Source organism: Ambystoma mexicanum, chromosome 10, assembly GCF_040938575.1.
Source record: "Ambystoma mexicanum isolate Mex_15411 chromosome 10, UKY_AmexF1_1, whole genome shotgun sequence".
Lineage (NCBI taxonomy): Eukaryota > Metazoa > Chordata > Amphibia > Caudata > Ambystomatidae > Ambystoma > Ambystoma mexicanum.
In genome coordinates, this window is record NC_090932.1 from 682819190 (window position 1) to 682841181 (window position 21992).

Sequence of the window (21992 nt, forward strand, 5' to 3'; positions counted from 1 at the left end):
AATCCCCGTTTGGGTCTTTTTGCCAGAACTCTTTTCTAAAATGGCGTTTGTGTCCGTCTCTGTAACTCTGACCAAGGTCGAGCCCTTTGTTCCACTATTCTGGCGGGCTTCTCCACAGAAGCCCTCCAAATGATGCCACTCTGTCTGGGTTACACAGGAAGGGTGGAGGGGGGGAATTGGCACCCTGGACTGCGTTGCCTTAGCAACCCAAGTCGCACTCTACCACTTAGCATGTGTGATTGACAGCTAGGCTGATGAATGGGGGTTTTTCTGCATAAAAGCAGGGCCTTTGGGACTGGAACTTCAGAAGTCGCCACAGGACCTAAGAATCCGAAATGGGAAGAAGCTGAGCCATCTGCAACGACGACACCACCGGTGAAGCCCTGCTGCAACTAACTCACCACTTTCCCGACGACAAGAGAAGATCTTCTGCTGGACGAGTCTTCTTCCTCCGAGCTGGTGGGATCAACCATTTAGCCCTTTTCGCCTTCCAAAGACGTCTCTTGCTCGAACCGCCCGTGCCAAGCACCCCGGCGGCCGGATAGCGAAGCTCACCACTTTTGACCACAAATAAAAGGACCGCACCTTTTAATCGGGAACTCTGCAGCTGGTTTCATCCCTGTGCAGTGCAACAACTCCCTGTTGCCTCCTCGACGAGATCTTCTCTTCCCCTGGTCGGAACCACAAACTTCAACCACTGCCAGGAACAACTGCCCCTTCTGGAGCTTCCTTTCTCGTTAAGGTACTGTGTCCTGCCTGGCCTCCATTTCTACTGATTGCTAAAGGTGACCCTTAAATCCATGGCTTCTAAACTGGGTTGGCTCCAGGCCTTCTAACTGTATATTTTGAATCACCCCAACCTCTTTTGAACACTCTGCAAAGACTTTCAGTGCACTTTAAACCGTGTGATCCTGGGCACATTTCGCTTTGCTCCATTTAAAGTGGGCCTGGCCTATGAACTTTGGCTCTACAGTATAACCTGCCTTTCTCCCCTTGCTCTGAATTCTTAAGTGTTGGGAACTGTTTTATTTTTATGCTCTGCCTTTTTCTCTCCCTTTAACTACATTATCAGAGTGCATTTTGGTTAAGCGCTCACATCTGTTCTAACAAATAGTAGTGTTTTAACCCTGACTTGTCTGATAACTATTAAGGGAGGTGTGTGTACTTTATCTGACTGTCTTTTAACTTGCCTTTGATTGAGAGTGCTAGTATATGCCATAAAGTGTGTTTTAAATAAATAATTATATACTTTGTATACAAAGCTCTGGTCAGTGTTTGTTTGTTCTGCTGTGTTTTGGCCCTATTGTGTATACTCTACATACTGCCCTACTCTTCTTGAGAGAAGTCTGACTGCTCAGCCACAGCTACCAGGTAAATCTGGGTGGTGCAGACTGCTACCAATTGGGTTTACTGCTTACTCCTGTAATCTTAATCTTTTTGCAGTGTTCCCTAAGGGAACCGCACAGGATTCTGCCTAACAAGGTTCACTACCACTGTGCAGAGAGGCAATGCAGCTCTGGTTCTGGGCAATACAAGAAGCAATCTATCAGCAGTTCACCTAGCCGGAGAGTAGAACACGATGGCGGACGCTCTGAGCAGGCAGAGCACAATCTCCCACGAGTGAGAACTAGTTCAGGAAGTCCTTCTAGAGATCTTCACCCTTTGGGGAACCCCTCAATTGGATCTGTTCACGGCTGACGCCAATCAGAAGTGCGATCGGTACTGCTCAAGGGAATTTCCTCCAAGAGGAGCTCTGGGAAACGCGTTCGTAGTGGACTGGTGATTTCCACTGCTGTATGCTTTTTCTCCATTCCCCGTGATTCCTCATGTAACCAGGAGGTTGAGAAAGTTTAGGAAAAACATGATCCTAATTGTTCCGGATTGGGCCAGGTGAACGTGGCACCCGGACCTTCTGGACATGTCCATCTGCCCTCCAATACGTCTTCCACAAAGAGAGGACCTTTTCTCTCACGGGGAAGGTCGGGTTCTCCATCCAGAGGTCAAGTCACTCAGCCTTCATGCATGGTTTCTGAGAGGCTGAGATATAAGGATTGGGATCTCTGGACGACGTAATGGAGATCTTGCTTTCGGCCAGAAGGCCAGCATCCAAGTCTTTGTACAGGTGTTGTTGGAATAAGTTCAGTAACTGATGAAAAGACAAGAATGTGGCTCCTTTTCAATGTGGCACTCTTACAGGGCTTTCTTTCCTGTTGCATCTGGCCAATCTGGGGCTCCAGATTGGAACAATAAAAGGATACCTAGCTGCGCTTTCCATCTTTAAGCGCTCCTCTGAAGAGGTTTCCTATTTCAAGATTCCATTGATTGTCCAATGTTCACTAACGTGTACCCTCTGGTACCATTTCATGTCCCTGCTTGGGATTTAAATCTTGGGTTGAAATCTATAACATGCATACCCTTTGAGCCTTTACATTCCTGTCTGTTAAGGCTTTTAACACTAAAAACTGCCCTTCTTGTGGCACTAACATCAGCCCACAGGGTTAGTGAGTTGCAGGCTTTTTCATGCAAACCTCTGTACACTACTTTTTATAAGGGTAGTCCTTAGAGTTAAACCATCTTTCTTGCCGAAAGTAGTTTCTGACTTTCACTCGTCACAAACAATAACACTCCTAACTTTCTACCTTCCCTCTCATTTGGGCCAAGAGGAGGAGAGGTTGCATAGACTAGACCCAAAAAGGGCTCTGAGTTTTTATATAGCGAGAATGGCAAAATGATGTCAGGATGACCAACTATTTATGGGTTATACCGGTCCTTAATTGGGATTGGTGGTGACAAAACAGACTATATCCTGCTGGATTACTCTAGTTATTGGGGAGTGTTACAGGCTAGCTGGAATGGAACCACCGGAAGGGCTTAGGGCTCATTCCATGAGGGGCATGGCAACTTCTGCAGCTCTTCAGAGGAGTCCCTGTAATTGACATCTGCCCAGCTGCAACTTGGGCGTCAATTCATACTTTCGTTAAGCATTAGTGCTTAGATTCTTCTTCTTCCCAAGAAGGCCTTTTTGCAAAGGCAGTACTTCATTCCATTCATGATAAGACTAAATGGTACTCCCACCTCCAAAATGATCACTGCTTTGGTAGTCTATCAAAGGTGAGGAATACGTGGGACTGCACAATCCATTCGAAGAACAAGTTACTTACCAACTGGTAACGTTCTTTCGACTGGATGTTCCTCCCACGTATTCCTCATCGCTCCTCCCATCCTACCCCGCTGTACAATTTCCTCATCGCTCCTCCCATCCTACCCCGCTGTACAATTTACGTGATTTACACTTTGCGTTTCCGAAAAGCTTAGAGTCTGGGGCACGCCTAGATGGTTCCTCGAGTTATACAACGAAAAAACAGAACTGAAGCCAATTGGCGCGGCACAAGCTATTTATACTACTTGTGATGTTAATACCCCACGGCGGCCCTCGAGGGACATCAATGCCACAACATCGGGCACAGCGCCCTCTGCCGAGAATTTTTTTTTTTTTCCAAAAGCCGAGAAGCTGCCGAGACACGAATATCATAGATGAGAATAAGTGGGAGGAACATCCAGTCGAAAGAACGTTATCAGTTGGTAAGTAACTTGTTCTTCTACCCTGTAAAAACTACAATGAGCTAAAATGTGGTGGTGCTAGACCTCTCCTAAGTGGGGAAACATCTCATAGTACACGTTATTTGTGCTGCGTTAGTTCTTAATCGAGGGGCTCCCACCTTTTTATATAGCTATTAGAGACAAAGATATTTTAGAGATGCTTTCCTGTCTCTACTCTGGTATAGCAATTCCCAACAAGGCTGTGAACGAAGGAGAGCAAGAACTTAGATAAAATGTATCACCATATATGTTATTTTTTCATTTCTTTTTGATGAGAAAATAAAGAGGAAACATGGGATTATGATGATCTAGTATGTCGGTGGATATTTGCTTTGTGAAAATGTAAAGGTGTAATTATATATTATAGGGCACAACTTTACCTCCGGAGAAGAAACTAGGAAGTTGCATGCAGTTCCATAAACCAGGCTACAGTGAAAGTAGTCCTAAGAGTCATACAAAGAAGCAAGAATATTTCAGAAAATGTAAGTATGTTGAGCTTCTGAAAATATTGCTAGAATATTGGTCATTACTCTAGACATGGACCCTAACCCCCACCCCTTTCACCATCACACATAGGAGCAAAGAGCCACATCCTGCCATTTTTTTTAAGTAATAAAATTCTATGGACGTTTTGGTCTGTAAGCTTCCAGAAAAGGCACTTCATTGTTGAAAGCTGATCTCAAATCATACAAGGTGTCTCTCACTCACCTACACTTTCACTCTCTCGGCACCCTGAATATGCTCTCACTCTTCTCTCTTGCCTTTACTATTTCTTTCTTTCTCATGACCTGATTAAATTATGCATTTTCTAGCCACTACTCGGAAGATGAATGTAACTGGCTGGAACTGGAATCATATGTACAGTTTTGGAAAATGTATGAAGCGGGTATGCGAGGAGAGCCTGCTAAGCAAAAACCCCTGTAGGTCTTTGGGAAAGTGGGACCTCACTGGGGACAAGGACTCCCATTCCCATGGGGAACTCCCTATACCTAGAGTATTATCTGCCTACATGGGAGGAGGAGAGACTGAGGATGCGTAAATATGTTGGACTCAAAACAACCCTGACATTAAGTCTGTATTCGGCTCAAAGTAATGCTGAACTCTCCAGGGAACAATACACCCTTTTAAAGTCGTGGAGCCTCCGATGTAGGGACTTCGGCAAGGGCTGAAGCCGGCTGTGGCATGGAGCGAAGCAAGTGGCGAAGGGAGACGCTGCTATCCTAACAGATGTGCAGGGCCCCAGAAGCAGAGGCCGCACAAAACAACTTTAGGAGCAACTATGAGGTGGGCCTGGTGCCTGTGAACTGATGCCGAAACCAGGAACCGAGGGAACAGAGAATCCTCTGCTCTCAATGTGAGAGCAAAAGGGTAAGCGAATGCTAAGACGAGCGGAACATGAGAACCGCGAGAGAGAGAGAAAAAAAGAGAAAAAGAGTTGCAGGTGCTTAAGAAACCCAATGTAGATCACAACATTGAGTAGGGTCACAGGAACCCACAAGAGCGAAAAGAGCCACATGGAGAGAGGGTGTTACCAATATCCCAGAGAGTTGCATAAAACAGAGGAACTCAAAGGAGACAAAGGTGTCTAATAAACAAAGCGAAGAGCAATACCAGGGGAGCACAGAAACACCCCGAACCAAGTGAGGAGAGACCCACCCAAGTTGTGGAGAGGGATCTGCGAAATGTCCTTCCACCTTCAGAAATTAGGACAGTTTGTTTTGCAGAAAGTTAAGTCTTTTTATTGTTGAACTTTTGAAACTTGAAGATCTTTGATAATCTTCCAACAACTCTTAAATAAGGGGACCTGTTGACTGCAGATAACCAGTGGATGCCAGGAAGAACTGTAACACCCGAGATAGATCGTAGTGAACAACCCTGGGTGTATAACAATCTAGCTAATTTTTCAAAACATTTTTTTCTAAGTGATAGGGCCAGTTTTGTGGATGGGTTTGGACTGAGGACTATGTTTCTTCTGACTGTTGACAAACACCTTAGTTTAGTTTTGATAGGAAGGGAATTATAGCTCTAAATACTCATCAAAAAAGGGAAAACATGATTTAAACAAATATTTAGACTGCGGTAAGGCCAGCATCATCTTTATACGAATACAAAGAGTAAATTGTGGGCAGACAGTTTGAGAATACTCAGAGCTCTACATGTTTGTTTGGTGTTAACAATAATCTGAGTTGAACCGCATTGCAGAGTGTTGGAGTGGATCACTGCTAATACGCGCCTATCTCTAAACTGCAAAATAATAATCCTCACTCACCTTTGGGCACAAGCTGTAAAATGATCAATGTTTTATTTACAGTGAAGGAGATATTTCCTTCTGGTGTGTCTACAAGGCTTACATTATTTGATGGTTAAATGTTTAAGTTTGTTGGCAAGTTCCACTTTCTCAAGGCCATTGTATTTGTAATGACTTTGATTTCTTATTTGAATTCTTTTACTGGGTTCTCAGCAGGTCATACTCGAGTGCTGATTAATTTTGCTTGTTTCAGAATTTTACATTGCCCTCTTAGAACACTTCAGCGCTATCCAATTTTAAATAGGAGTTCCTATCTTGGTGAGGCTGTGTTGATTTGTTCGAGTCTATGGGTGTGTTCCAACCTCTATCTGACTCAAATCTAAAGTCTTTGTGACATCTGCAACCATACCCCACCCCAAACCAATGAAACAGTGATCCAAAAATCTTTGCACGCCCCAAACCCATTGTCCAATCATAACCCACAGCTTGGTATACCTCCCTCATTCAAGTTACCAGAAACCCTTTCTGTGCTGGAATCTGAATAAGTGGCTTTTCAATTGTACATTAACAGTTCACAGTGTAGCATAGATGCAGGAAATGTTTTAACAGAAGCAGCAATCGGAAAGTTGTACAGACTCCTGTATAATGTGATGAATTGAGGGAATTTGTCCCTTCTCCCCAATGGGGGGGGGGTGCCTGTGAGGCTAGGGAGGTGAGCCCTCTCCTCAACACCCCCCTCAGGAGTCATGGCAAATAGGACCTCAGCGGGAGAGACTCACCCCTAGGAGACAAAGACTACTGTTCCTGCAAGGCACTCCTTGATGCCTTCCAAATGATGGCTTATATGGACTTACCTAATACACCATAATGTTATCAGTTTGATGAAGATAAAGTGAACCTATATTATCAACAACAAGAAACTGAGGATAGCCCTTTAAATCGGTCTCCAATGAACTGTGCTGAGGATGCTGAAAAAAGGGATGAAAAGCCAAAGAATCTGCGGGAGGCGGAAATCCGAGAATACCAGGGGAAGCCTGCTGTACATAACAGAGTGGAAGGAGGCAGAGCTGTCACAGAACGCCGAGCCCGCGTAAGCCAGAGCACCACCAGAGCGGGACAAGAAATGCTGAGAGACAGGCATGCGAGAACAGAGGAAATCCAAACAAGTTGCAACCGAGAGTTTGGTGGTGATGGGACCACGTAGCGATCGTGGTGGGCAGCTGGCCCGCAAAGCGACACCACCACCACCAGCAGGAGGAAGCAACTCCCAAAGCGAGTCCCAGCAATAATTATATCCACAAGGCGAGAGCGGGACGCATATGAAATGGAAAGTGAACCGCAGAGTTAACAAGAAGTCAGGAGGGTGTCTAAAGCCGTACAGGTGCCGGCAACATCACCCCTTAAAAGGGTGCAGAGGTAAGGCTCGGACACAAGAGTTGCATGTTTTTGGATATAGACTTTTATCAAAATAAAAGGGTTGGAAAAATGCTATCTTCTTTCAGGTTCCCGGACCCCCTTGGCTTTCAACTTTGGCTTCACATATGGGTGCGAATCCCAGACTTGCAAGGTTGAGTTGTGTCCTCTTGGTTTAATCTACTGCCAAGTAGACACTTCTTTCTTACATATTTCAGGGTCCCAGACCCTCTCTTTTATCAGGGTCCTAGACTTTTTCTCTTGGGTGAGGGGTCCCAAACCGCACCTTGGCGTTGTAGAAGCTTGGTTCCCTCACCTGCCAAGTATACAACCATCTCTTATTTGTTTCAGGGCCCCAGACCCTCTCTCGCCAGCTTCTGAGCTCATCCGATGCTTCCACGGATGTCTCGCAGCTCCTGGGTACCTATTCTCTTCCTTCTTGGTGGAACCGACTGCCCCCTGGCAGCTGTGCTCTTGCTGGAGGCTCTGGTGGCATTCGGGCGTCCAATTGCCCTGCAGACTGAGACTTCTCTCCGGTTGCGTGTTCTGTCCCCTCTGCACTTCGCTCTGCATCCGGGTAAATCTCTCGCTATTCCTCTCTGGGGGATAGCTCTCCCTCTCACGCGTCCCTCCGGCTCGTTCGTTCCAGCGTGAGCTTGATGCTGGCTTCTTGGATCTCGAATGTTGGGCTGATGTATTCGTTAGAGCAAATCTCTGGACTCGAAGACTAGACTTCTCGCTCGGCTTATTCTTTGTCACAGTATCCAATTTAAAGCTGCATGCATAATACTTTGGGCTGCTTAGTTTCTCATTATTGTCATCTTGGTTAGTTTGTCTAATTTGACAGTAATACATATTAGCTTTATTCAGAAAGGGGGCAGAAGGATTTGGAAGAGGAGTTGGACATGGTGAAGCAGGGAGATACTGCGTTCTCTGGTGTTGGTCGTCCCCAATCCTATAGGGGGGGGATTCCCTTCCCATGTGATCTTCCCTCGCTGCACCACCCCCAGGGGGGACTATTGTACTGTGGACGCACCACCCTGGCCCCATGGGAAATGTCTCCCCTAGGGGAGAAGGGAAGACTTCCTCAGACTGGCCATCTCCCAGCTTAACCTCCATGCTGAATCTGTTGGCAGTCTTCATGACCATCAATCTGGCTTCAGAGCTGCCAGAAGCACGGAAACTGCTCTTCTGAACATCCGTGAAGACCTGCTCCTGAACCTCGATTCCAACACTCCGTGTGTTCTCATTCTGCTCGATCTCTCCTCTGCCTTTGACACTGTCAACCATGCCATCCTGCTCAACCGTCTCCGGGAAAACCTGGGTATCACTGGTCAGGCTCTGGCGTGGCTGACCTCTTTCCTTTCAAATCGACCCTCCCAGGTCCAACTGGGGCCCTTCCTCTCCGACATCTTTTTCTCCACCTGTGGTGTCCCCCAGGGATCTAATCTCTCTCCCTGGCTGTTCAACCAGTATCTGGCACTCCTTGCCCACCGCATCGCCGCTCTCTGCCCTAATTTCCAGTGCTATGCGGACGATACCCAGCTCATTTTCAGGCTACCCTCAGCCTCCCCCTCTCCTTCCCTCATCTCTGACTGTCTGTCTGCTATCCAAGAATGGTGTGCCGCCAATGACCTCTGCCTTAATGCCAGGAAGACTGAGATTCTACTCATCGGTACTCCCACTCCCTCCTTCCCTGCAGCTCTCTGGCCTGCCTCCCTTGGCCCCCTCCCTGCTCCTACCTGCAAAGCAAAAAACCTTGGGGTCATCTTCAACTCCACACTCGCCTTCTCTCCTCATATTTCTAACGTCGCCAAGAGGTCACACTACCAGCTGCACCTCCTCCGAGGTATTCTTCCCTTACTCTCCTTCCCCCAGAAGCTCACTGTCTCCCGAGCCCTGGTTCTCTCGAAGCTGTATTACTGTAACAGCCTCTATCTTAATCTGCCTGCCTCCACTCTCCGCCCTCTGCAACTCATCCAGAACAGAACTGCGAGACTTGTCCTTGGCCTCAAGCCCAGGGACCGTATCTCTCCAGGACTGAAATCTCTACACTGGCTCCCAGTGGCTGCGAGGATAAAGTTCAAAACCCTCTGCATTGTCCACAAGGCCTTCTGGGGCCTGGGTCCTAAATACCTTCAACTCTCTCTTCCCAAATATCTTCCTCCCCGAGCCCTTCGCTCATCCGCCTCCAACTCCCTCATGGTCAGCCGCTTCTCGAAGCAACGAGCTGGGGGTAGATCTCTCTCCGCGGCAGGGGCCTCCCTCTGGAACAGCCTTCCTGCCTCCCTGAAACTTGAGGAGAACCACCTCCGGTTCCGGAAGCACCTCAAAACCTTCCTCTTTGCTTCTGCTTTCTCTCTCCCTCTCCCCTGCTGAACAGCTAATTAATTCTTCACTAAACTGCACTGATCCTGCAACTGGACCACTCTAAACTGCCTTCGGTCCTGGTCCCAGTCACTGATCCCCTGGAACCCCTCTGCACTACGGGACTGTCTCTGTATCCCTACAGCCCCCCCCCCTTCCCCAGCACTTGTTCTGCACTTACCTTGCACTTGCCACTAGCTGGCCCTTTTTTATTTATTACTTTACGCCACTTACCTTTACTGCACTTCCCCCCCCTCCCCTTCCCCTTGCACTTTTTCCCCCCTCCCCCACCCCTGCACTTGCGCGATCTGAATGACACCTGGCCTAGTAGGATCGTTTGTTTTGTCTCCCCTTGTTCCTCCCCCCCCTGCCTCGTCGCGCCTTGAAACACCTGGCGCGTTACAAATACCATATTATATCATATCATAGATTCGACGCACCCTGAAGCAAGAAGGTAATACAGGGAACGGGAATACCAGAAAGTTAAGAAGGACTCAGTGCAAGTTAAATAAAACTTGTTCCAGTACAAATGGGTAAACAATTGGAAATAAGCAGGTGAATCCTAACTATATTAATGAGATAAAGAGAAACACACAAACGACAGAGTGGAAGAGAAATAGAGTTGGAATCTTATTGCCTTGAGAAAAGGGAAAGGTCTCCCCATATGGCGAAGATGAGAAACAGAAACCAAAGAGTTATCATACATGAAAGCACACTGTGATGCATTGGTTTTGTCATTTCTCCCTAGCGGGAGCCTTTCCATGTGAGGCTAGGGAGGTGAGCCCCCCCACGCAACATTCCCCCTAGAGGTGGCGACAAACGGGACCTCCCAGGAAGAGACCTCCCCGCCATCCCTTGGGGACAAGGACTCCCGTTCCGATGAACTCCCTATTTATTTCACACAGAAGCCTGATCAAACTATATCAGTTGACAGAAAAACAGAATCCTCATACATCTGTTATTATAAAGTCATTACAGAAGATAAGTACTTGTCAAATACTGAGACGAGTAAAACCCCAAGGATGATGAAGAATAAGTACCGGGTAGGTACCGGGATGAAGAAACTCAAAGGAGATATAACAAGTATATCACTGACACAGAAAAGGGACTATGATGAGAAACTGGGGAAGCCCCAGAGCATCAACATAACAAATGGGAGCTAGAGAATGAAAGAGAGAACACCAGGAGATTTGAATCAGCTGGTCAGAAGACGCTGAAAACCCACAGGAAAATCTGTATATCAGGCAGGCGAACAGCGGAAGGAAGTGCCTGAGTTGCACTGTGTACGCCGCAGACCAGAGGAAGTCTGCAACCTTGACAACGGATACAGGATGGACACTCTATAGAGGCTCCAAGGAAGCCTTGGCTGGGAAGTGCCCAGGCTGCCGCAAAACAACCGAGAGCCCTACCAGCCCGAAAGAAGTACTCGGACCCAGTCGCAACAGAAAAGTGGTGGCGGGAAAGGAGTACTAATTAAGATCACTTCCGACGACTATACCACACCGAGAGAAAGACGCAGAAGTGTGTCAACGGAAAGAGAAGGAACAAGCATGAGAGCCACCCTGACACATACGAAAGAAACTAAGAAGCAAATGCAGCCCTATTACACACAAATAAGGTATAATAAAAGCACTCCTGAATTTAGAATATTCTTGTGTAGTCTCTGTTGTATCTCCAAGTCAGGGATAGCAACAACTTTGCTGAGCGATCAGACCAAAGTTTCTGAACGAGTATTGCATTCTTCCTTCAATAAATACTTTACACGTTTTTGCAATTTCAAATAGTTTTGATGTGTTTTATTTGTTATGTGCTATTCTTGCACTTTTAAAATCCTTGTTTTGAAATTCACACGATGTACATCAATCTTAAGAGGCAGCATTCATTTTAATAACTGCTACGACATGTACATGTTTCGATCAAAAACATTCATCAGTGGGGGGCGTGGCCAACTAGCACACTATGAGGACGTGATTCCCCGGTGCTCCGTGGCCGCCAGCTGAATCCTGAAGAAATCCTACATAATTCTCATCAGATCCTGAAGAAAACTCACTTTACTAGTGGCGGATAGTCGCAGTCACACATGGCAGAAGTGTGAGCGAGAATCGGAAAAAGGGGCCAAAGATATCGCCGACTGACTCGGATCGCGCCTGGCACCAACCTCCAAAAAGATGGCCGCCGGGTCCGAGGGGCGGTAGGAATCACTGCGGCCCGTTGGCGAACGAGCTGAGACTTCCCCTCTGCCCTACTGCTGTGCTTCATTCCAGCGCGCCACTGAGGGAATCCGCGACTGCATTATCAGCAACTCCCGGATTGACCATTGATCCGGCGACCGCGGGAACCCTGCATAACGACCGCCGAACGAAGACTCGAGCACCGGTGCTGAGACGCGCGTGTGGAATTCCATCCTCCCCGGGCACCAGGCGCTGCGGAGCCCGGAGTGGGAAGGACTGCCAGGAGATCGGCTGGGCTGTATGAGAGAGACCAGGGGCCGAGACACGAAGGAGGAGAGGCCCGCAGCCCACGCCTTCCACTGTGGTCCTGCTGGGACCGGGGGTACGAGGGGTGCACGACCCCTCTTGATGGTATGCCTGCACTGCTTAAATCGAATGTGTGCCCTGAACCCTAAACACGATTCCTGAGCACCCCGAGTCACTGGATCCGGGGGAGAGGACGAACACCAGACAACTACCTCCCTGGACAAACAACCCACTACTTAATACACTGAGGAACGGCCCGCGAAAGCTCATCCCACCGCACTCGCATGGCTGGATAGTGCCCATGGGACGCACATAACATTGAGTGATCCGTGGACCAAGTCGCCTCGTTCCTCCTGGCTGTGTCTCCACGCCCACAGTCTCGCCAGCACGGGTGATCCCCCGTTATGAGAAGTAATGAATCCTGAGACCCAGTGAACCAGAGGAGTGCGCCGGCGAGCCTTGCGACCAGGTCTGCCAAGAGGAGGCAAACCCGAGGAGATCCCTTTAAAGACGATCGCGGGCGCTCCATATTACGTTGAGCGCTCGCCGGTATCCTCTACAAAGTCCCGATAAGGAGGGGGGGGGCCCAACCGCCGTACACTCAATTGAAGCCATTATCTGAATGTTGGAGAGGGTTCTTTCCCCACCCTCCCCCACTTGAGCCGTTAATCATCCTGCCCTAGCAAGAGGGGAACTAGAACTAGACTGTGCGCCCAGAGGCTGTACGAGGGGGCCTCATTCTCCTGCCAGGTGGCAGACACCTACAGCGAAAATCCAACTGATAAAACAAGAGGAATCCCTTACCCAATAGAGGGGGGTGGGGGAAGGGAGGACTAATCACTCCGAAGGCGCGTTCCAGGCACACGCTGCAATAATCTACTTAGACACTGAGGTGAAACTGAGCAGCCCAGGTGGCTAACCCACACATATAGAGACCCACTCGGTATACAAAGCGATACATCGAGACCTACAGAATAACAACTAAGGGAGCATTGAATTAACCACACAACAACCTACGACGACGAGGGACATAGCCAAGATACTGATCTCCACATAAGAAGATTCTTAGTATATATTACCCTCGCACGGCGAACCCCAACAAAATCCTGCGCCAATCACAGCAATACTACGATACAAACACCTACTGCAATGGGCAAAGAGAGGACCAAAAAGGCAACTAACCAAAGTACGATGGAACAATATACAACTGCCACCCCCACCCTGACAACGGAAGCAGGCAGGTCTGAAGACTCCCAAGGCCCTGATGACAGCATCTCCCTCCGAGATGTGATGACTGCCATCTCCAACTCACGATCCTCTATGGAGGTGAAAATGGACAGCATTTCCACAGAAGTCTCCCTGCTGCGCCATGATCTCCATAAGCTCTCGTCCCGCACCGGAGAGGCTGAGAGTCGAATATCAGTTGCAGAGGACGAACTGAGAAATGTAGGCCGACAAATGAACAGAGCATTAGAACGCATCAAAACACTGGAGAGCAGGGTGGAGGAGGGAGAGGGCAGATCAAGAAGAAACATCCGCATTCTTGGCCTGCCGGAAAAGGCTGAAGGGGACTCAATTGAGCTGTTCCTGGAGCAATGGATCGCTGATCTATTCTCTCCCAAAACCCTATTGAAACTCTTCTCGATAGAAAGGGCACACCGAGTTCCAACAGGCAGACCAACACCTGGCAGACCACCACGAACTGTGGTGGCAAAGATCCTAAATTATAGTGACCGGGATGTGGTGCTACACATGGCCAGGACAAAAGGTGAAATAACATACAATGGCTCCAGGATAGGATTTTTCCCGGACTTCACTAGGGAAGTGCAAAAATGAGGCAATCCTTTGACCCCCTCAAAAAACGTTTACAATCAATGAACGTGAAATATGGCCTCCTGTTCCCGGCGCAGCTAAAAATATATCTCAACGGCATCACAACACATTTTATAGATCCCAAGGAAGCTTGGACCTGGGCAGAGACCAATCTGAAGGGAGACTGGGATCCACGCAAAAGACGTGAACCGAGAGAAAACAGACCAAGGCCAAATGAGCTTCCACAAGACCCACCACACCATGACATGGAAGTGATTCCACAAGAACAAGATGAATAAAGACAAGAACGGATGAAAGATGAGAACTAACACGACACAAGAATAAGCGACAATCACTCAGCAACTTGCACAATGAATGTTGGCGGCCCACAGCCCAGCACGGCACAACCCCCCAATAAAACTCGGATTACATGCTGAGAGAGTCCGAATACCATAGAGACTTCAATGCTTAGGATTAAGTTCAACTAGTTCAACGTTTGTTCAATGGGCGACAGATGCTTCAGTTGGGGATGGAGTATGGGGAGGGGGAGTTGAGTGTTATACAGGTATTTAATTGACATTTGGCGCGGCAAAACCACAGTCAGTGGAGGGCTCATGAAGAATGCAGGAGATAACGATCCTTACGGAAATCCACATCTAAAGATCAATGGCCACAACTGGAAATAACTTAAAGAAACTCGCCTTCATGATATGGAATGTAAATGGCCTGGGTAACAGCATAAAACGGAGGCTAGTAACGCAATACATAAATCGCCATGAACCGGACATGGTGCTGCTCACCGAAACACATCTGGCAGGCACTGAATGTCATTTCTTAAAGAGAACAAAGTACAGGACGGCAATCCATGCAGGCTTTTCCATGGGGTCGAGGGGAGTACTAATCTTGATACACAAAAGAATCCCACTCGATATAAACAACATAACCCATGACCCGAGTGGTAGATTTATCTTCATGCAGGGCACATTATGGAATCAAACTCTAGCCATAATAGCGGTTTTATTCGCCCCCAGCCCTCATGACAGCCTTGCTCGAAGAACTCACCCCGTTAATAGCCAACACTCTGGCAGATACACTGGTGGTAGGCGGAGACTTCAATGAAGTAATGAATATCACAGATGATCGCACTCCTATAAGAGGGAGAAACCCGTCGATACCAACCAAACTGGCCACCTTTACAACAGCACTGGGCCTAAAGGACGCGTGGAGAGACCTGCATCCAACGGAGAGACAATTATCGTTCCATTCAGGCGCACACGCGTCGATGTCTAGATTAGACTACTTCTTTCTCCCCGGAGATAATATACACAAGATAGTGGACGCAACCGTACACCCCCGCGGAATATCAGATCACTCCCCACTCACGATACTGATGGAAACAGAGAGACCCCGGCCTCTGCCGAGATGGCGATTAAACACATACTATCTGGGATTCCCAGAGTTAATGGAGAAAATCCAAGATGCGACTGCAAACTATTTCGAACTGAATCAAGACTCAGTGGCTGACAAGACGATAGTATGGGAAGCTTACAAGGCGACTATAAGAGGTGAAATACTAAGCTGGACAACGGCACACACGAAAGCACACAAGAAAGATGTTGATGAGGCAGAGGCGGAAGTGCAACGTAGCGAGGCGAAATATGCAAGAACGGGAGCAGAGATAGATAAAACATCCCTCCAATTAGCGCAAAAGAAATTGCACAATGTGGCCCTGACATGTGCGAAGCGAGACAGGAGATAAGGCCAGCAGGATGCTGGCCTGGCTGGAGAGGAGAGAGGAAGGACAATGCCAAGTGCGCCGCATAAGCAACACAAACACTGAATGGGCCTCAATGGACCCGGACATCGCAGAGGCATTCGCAACCTACTATGAAAAACTTTACGCCCCACCCATGGCACCGACGGATCCCAGCATACTGGAATCATTATCCATCCTAACACTAAACGAAACACAGAAGATGCAACTCGAAGCTGAATTAACTGAGGAGGGACTGACTACAGCCATCTCGCAACTCCAAAATGGAAAAACCCCAGGACCTAATGGCTTTCCGGTAGAGGTCTGGAAGAAAATTGGCACTGGAGAGGTTGCATCCCACATGCTGAAAATGTTCTTATACGCAAAGGAAAAAGGAATCCTCCCATCAGACCTAAGGAAAGCTGCTATAGTGGTGATACACAAGGAAGGGAAGCCACCGTACGCGTGTGGCTCCTACCGACCAATCTCGCTTATAAACATAGAAGCCAAGAGACTGGCAAAAATACTGGCCAATAGGCTACAAACAGTGATAACCTTCCTGATCCACCCGGACCAGTGTGGCTTCATGCCACAAAGATCCACACAAATGAAAATCCACAGACTCCAGGCTGCCATTGAAAAAGCACCTTTCCTACAAGATGCATTAGCACTCCTCACCATTGACTTTGAGAAAGCTTTTGACTCGATCCACTGGGAGGCCTTATGGCATATAATGGGCAAAATGGGATTCGGTAACCACTTTATGGATTGGGTTAGACTCCTGTACAATGAACCAACTGCAGAAATCGGGGTAAATGGATGGTCCTCACGCAGTATAAAGCTTGGGAAAGGAACTAGACAGGGATGCCCCCTATCTGCGATCCTGTTCGCACTGGCGATCGAACCACTAGCGATAATGCTGAGAGAGTCACGGGCTTGGAGGGGTTTCCAGTGGGCACAGGACTGGGAGGACAAGGTCTCCCTATATGCGGACGATCTCCTGATCTATCTGGGCGAGCCAGTGGTCTCACTTCCCGTTATTACTGATATACTAAATACTTACGGATCTTTTAGCGGGCTGAGAGTTAATTACACTAAATCCTTATTGTTCCCGATCAAGGACCTAGAAGTAGTGGCCCTACACGACTGCCCGTATAAAATCGTACAGGAGCAGTGTAAATACCTTGGCATACAGATCACGACAGATCTAACGCGATACGTAGAGAAAAACCTACATCCAATAAGAGATAGATTTATCAATGATGTCAAACACTGGATGTCCCTCCCTCTCACCCTTCTAGGAAGGGCTGCCCTATTCAAAATGCTAGCCCTACCCAGGATATTATACATCCTACAGTTTAGTTTAGTTTAGTTTATTCATTTGTATTGCGCACCAGACCCGAGGGTATGAGGGCGCATGAGCAGCAAGGTGATTCAAAGCTTGGTTACAGGATGCTTATACTTTACATTACATAATTATACATTACATTACATAATTACAGTGTGACGATGAAGGAACATGTGTACAGTTTGGCAGGAGAGAATGCAGTAGATGTATTTAAAGAATTACAAATATATACAAGTTTAGTATTACAAATTTACAGATTCTCTTAAAGCATGCAACGCGGAGAGCAGCCGTGTGGTGTTAGAGGTGTTAGTGGTTCGTGATCTTTAACCAATGGATGTAGTTGCGTCTAAAAAGTGAGTAAGGTTGGGGAGTTCTGAGCGATGGTGGTAGGGAGTTCCAGTGTTGGGGTGCTTTCACCTGGAAGCTGTTGCCACCCATTTTAGTGCGTTTAAACCTGGGGACGGTGAGCAGATTAGCATTGGAGGTTCTGGTGGGTCTGATGGGGCTGTGTTTGCATATTCTGTCTGCCAGATAGCGTGGGGCAGCATTATTCAGGCATTTGTGGGTGAGCGATGCTACTTTAAGCAGGATTTTGTCTGTTGTGCTGAGCCAGTTATGGGATTTCCTGATATTGGAAATGTGTTCCCTCCTGGGAATATTGAGTGCTGCCCTAAGGGCGTTGTTTTGTAGCGTCTGAATTTTGTTGGTGATTTGTTTGGTGGCTCCTATGTAGAGGGCGTTACAATAGTCCAGTTTGGATAATACCAATGCTCTGGCAAGTGTAGTGCAGCTGTGGGTGGAGAGGAAGGGTTTGGCTGCTCTTATGAGCTTACATGTGTAGGCCGTAGAGGATGCCATCGAGCTAACCTGTTTGTGGAAGGTTAGGGAGGAGTCGAGGTATATTCCTAGGGTTTTTACTTCTTTCGAAACCTTGATTAGGTTCCCATCTATGATGAAGTTGGCATAATTGTGGTCGAGTTTGGTTAGGTTGGACGTAGAACCAAGGATGATGAGTTCAGTTTTGTCATCATTCAGGCATAGACTGTGCGAAGCCATCCATGCCTGGATGATGAGATACACCCTGTTCACCAAGGCCAAATCCTGGTTGTAATCTCCCGTCAACGGGATGAGGATCTGTGTATCATCGGCGTAGTTAGTGTAGGTGATACCCAGGCCGTCTAGATCATCAAACAGGGGCTTTGTGAACACGTTGTACAGAGTGGGGGAGACGCACGAGCCCTGTGGGACTCCACATGTAATGGGGATGGGTTCGGCGGCGGCAGAGGAGGAGAAGACTCGCATGGATCTGTTGTTGAGGAATGACTCAATCCAACTGATGGCTTCTTGTGAAAAGTGGGCAGCTGAGTCTAAATGATTACATAGGATTTTATGGTCAACTAGGTCAAACGCCGCAGAGAGGTCTAGCAGGAGTAGTAATGCAGTTTTCCCGTTATCTCTAAGGTCGTCTATTTGGGCTTTCAGATCTATCAGGGCTGTTTCAGTTCCATGTTGGGGTCTGAAGCCGGATTGTCTTATTCCTAGAAGGTGGTTTGTTTCAAGATACTTTTGAATTTGTAGGTATGCTGTCTTGTCTAGTATCTTGAACAGGAATGGGACGGTGGTAATCGGTCTGTAGTTGGTTGGGATGGACGGGTCAAGGGAGGGTTTTTTGAGGAGAGGGAGGACCCAGGACTCTTTAAGGTTACTGGGGACTGTTCCTGAGGAAAAGGAGGCATTGATGAGTCTGGTGATGAATGGCGAGAGGTCTCGTGCCGCGTCTTTAATGATTTGTGGGGGGCAGAGGTCACCTTTGCAGTTGGAGGGTTTAAGGCCAAGAATTATTTTTTCTACTTCGAGGGAAGAGACTTTGGAAAAGCTGAAGCGAGCAGAGTTAGGTGTGTGGTGTGAGGGTGGAGGGCTCGAGTGGGCGTTGATGGGGTTGGTAAGATTGGTGAGGGAGACTTTCTTATTTTTAATTTTTGTTTGAAGGCCAGTGACTTTGTTGTTTAGTGCATTTTGGACACTGGTGCACCATTGTTTGTTTTTAACGCAAGTATCTGGGATTGTTACCGGGGTTTCCATTTCTTTCAGGATAGTAAATAATTCTCTGGAGCTGGAGTTGGATTGGGAGATTCTCAGGTTATAGGATTCTTGTTTGGCCGCTATGATTTCTTTTTTATAGTTGGCCGTTATTTTGTTGAGCAATAGTTTGTTGTGGTCAGTCGGAGATTGTCTCCAGACTTGTTCCAGTTTACTCTTTTCCAATCTAAGGGTTTTAAGATGGCTGGAGAACCATTGGTTGAGGTGCTTTTTTGGTTTGGATTTTCTAAGTTTCAATGGTGCAATGGCATCTAAGGCTATGCGCATGGTGTTGTTATAGCCTTCTACGAGGTCATAGGGATTAGAGTCTTGGAGTTGGCTTAGTGTAGGAAGAATGAGTGGGATCAGTTTTTCTACTGTGATATTTTTTTTGCTTCTCGTGTGGATGGCTGGGGCTAGTGCCATGTTGGTTGTAGGGCTTGAGGCCTCAAGTGAGAAGGAGAGGAGGTGGTGGTCGGTCCAGGATTGGGGAGTGTTGTTAGTGATCGATACGGCACAGTTATAGTCTGCTATCCAATCAAGGGTTCTCCCTTTGTTATGGGTGGGGCTGGTTACTTTTTGTGTGAAGCCTAGTTCAGACAGGGTGTTGCTGATGAGAGTGGCTTGATTGTCTTTGGGGTCTTTGTAGCCTAAATTGAAGTCTCCTAAGAGAAGGCATTGTGAGGAGTTTTTTAGGTTGTCGGTAAGGATGGCATTGAGGTCTTCCTCGAAAGATCCCGGGGGTCCGGGAGGTCTGTATAGTAAGTGAATGGATATTGTTTGGGAGTTAGCGATGGGTAGTTTGGCTGTAAGTGATTCACATGATGGGTGGTGTGTGGCGGAGTTGAGTCTGATGTTAAGGTGGGTCTTGGCAATGATGGCCAAACCACCGCCTTTAGCTTCAGTTCTGTCCGCTCGGATGATGGTGTAGTCAGTGGGGATGGCTAGCGAAAGGGCTGGGCCTGCGGCTGCATGAAGCCAGGACTCTGTTATGGCTAGGAAGTCTAGATCTTCAGCTAAAATGAGATCAGCGATGTCCGTGGCATGGGCAATCATGGAGCGTGCGTTGATGAGGGCACCTTTTATAGGTAGGGTTTTGGCTTTGGCAGGGGTGGGGGTGGTAGCTGTGATGAGCGCTCTATTGTTGGTTGTAGTGGAGTTGACGGGTTTAGGTTCGGGTTTTTTTAGCGTAAGGTTAGCGCAGGAGCTGATGGAGGTTCGGTGTGTGAGTATGGATTGTGAGGAGTCCCTGGCTCTAGGCTCGTGTATTTTTGGAAGTCTGGATCGTAATCTGGTCAGCCTGTCCGAAAGGCATGGGGGAGCGAGTAGGCTAAGCATGATTGTGGTGCTGGGCTTTGTGAGGGTGGGTGATGCGGTGCCTAGGCTGGTCAAGTTAAGGGGTGAGCTGGGCAGGCATGCGGAATTGGTGATGTGGAGAATGGTTCTCAGTAGTATAGAGTAAAGGCCCGGGAGGAACATTGTGTGAGGGGGGTAAGGTGCAGTGTGTGTCCTGTCTAGGGTTGAAATCTAGCAGTGGACAGTGCGGCCTGCTTGGAGTAGCCGAATACTACCTAATCCATGTAGTGCAAGGTTGCAGATTGGCATCTGACTCAGGTACAGGTAAGCAAAGTGGTCATAGTAAGCGTTTGTCAATTAGCACAGCATTAGGTTTAGAATTGTGCCAGTGTACCAATTAACATCTTGGATCAGAGTATCATGTATTCAGAATAGCGGCTGGAATGGGAATAGCACCTAGGTTCAGAGTAACACTTAGTTCAAGATAACACCTAGAATCAGAATAACCCCTAACTTCAGAATAGCACATAGAGCAGATTAAGCACAACATTGAGTTTAGTGGCTATAAAAGTATGTTGAGCGGGGGCACATTGGGCTGCAGGTCAACAGATCTAGAGGCAGTTGGTGAGCAGATCAGCAGAACAGGGCAGATGGTCACAATGTGGTTAAAAATGGCAGCTAGAATTGCATAGGGTAGCCGAGCAGTAGTGAGGCACAGTGCAGTTATATGTGACAGGGATGATTAGCGACACAGTAGTCTAAATACGAATGAGCACCTATGTACTGGAAATGGCAGCAACTTTGGGCACAGATACAGCATGCAGTAAGGCCTGAGTGCACGAGAGTGGCAATAAGTAGCTTGTGGTAACAAAGCCTTTTCCAGAGTCTAGGCAGTTCAGTTTAAAAGCGAAGTGGTGTTTACCGAACGCACCAGTATACATACCTAAGCTACAATTTCGTAAACTAGACGAGACACTTGTGGAGTGGAGGGCACCCCCGAATCGCACTCAAAACTCTACAGCGCTCCGTGTCGGAGGGAGGAATTGGCCTCCCACACCTACAAACGTACTACTGGGCAGCCCAGATGTCAGTGATAAATGACATCCTACATAATGACCCAATGCTACCACACAACAGAGCAGACACACAAATAGATCAACGGATCACACCCATAGAAGGGCTTTATCAAAAACAAACTCATCCATTTACTCCTACAATAGCCGCACACAGAACTAGAATATGGATAGATGTACATAGGCACCTAGGTTGGGAAGGGAAGGTCACACTGAAACAACCCCTATGGCATAATAAGCATCTACCAGAACTTGGAGAACTCCCCATATGTGCGGCCTGGGAAGAAGCTGTGTTAGGAAGACTAGAAGACATGATCGAAAATGGAGAAATAAAGACTTTCTAAGCCCTAGAGGTTGAATAGAGTCTCCCAGCCGCAGAACACTTTCACTACAGACAATTGAGACATGCACTCACCACAAGTGAGCTGGACCTCCCCAACATCCAAGAATGTACCCCAGTTGAACGAAACATTGTGATGGAATCGCCCAAAAAGTAACATCTACAATGTACAAGGCAATCCATTCA

At 47.6% G+C, this 21992-nt stretch overlaps 1 protein-coding gene across 2 annotated transcripts in view; it reads left to right on the plus strand.

Annotated features, from left to right (window-relative positions):
• The window catches only part of XRN1 (5'-3' exoribonuclease 1), a 2611979-nt gene that overhangs the window by 2090396 nt on the left and 499591 nt on the right, over positions 1 to 21992 (plus strand). For both annotated transcript variants that reach the window (XM_069618274.1, XM_069618273.1), the window contains exon 33: positions 3968 to 4082. In XM_069618274.1, coding sequence (XP_069474375.1) covers positions 3968 to 4082 — 115 coding nt within the window. The remainder of the gene's footprint in view (positions 1 to 3967; positions 4083 to 21992) is intronic.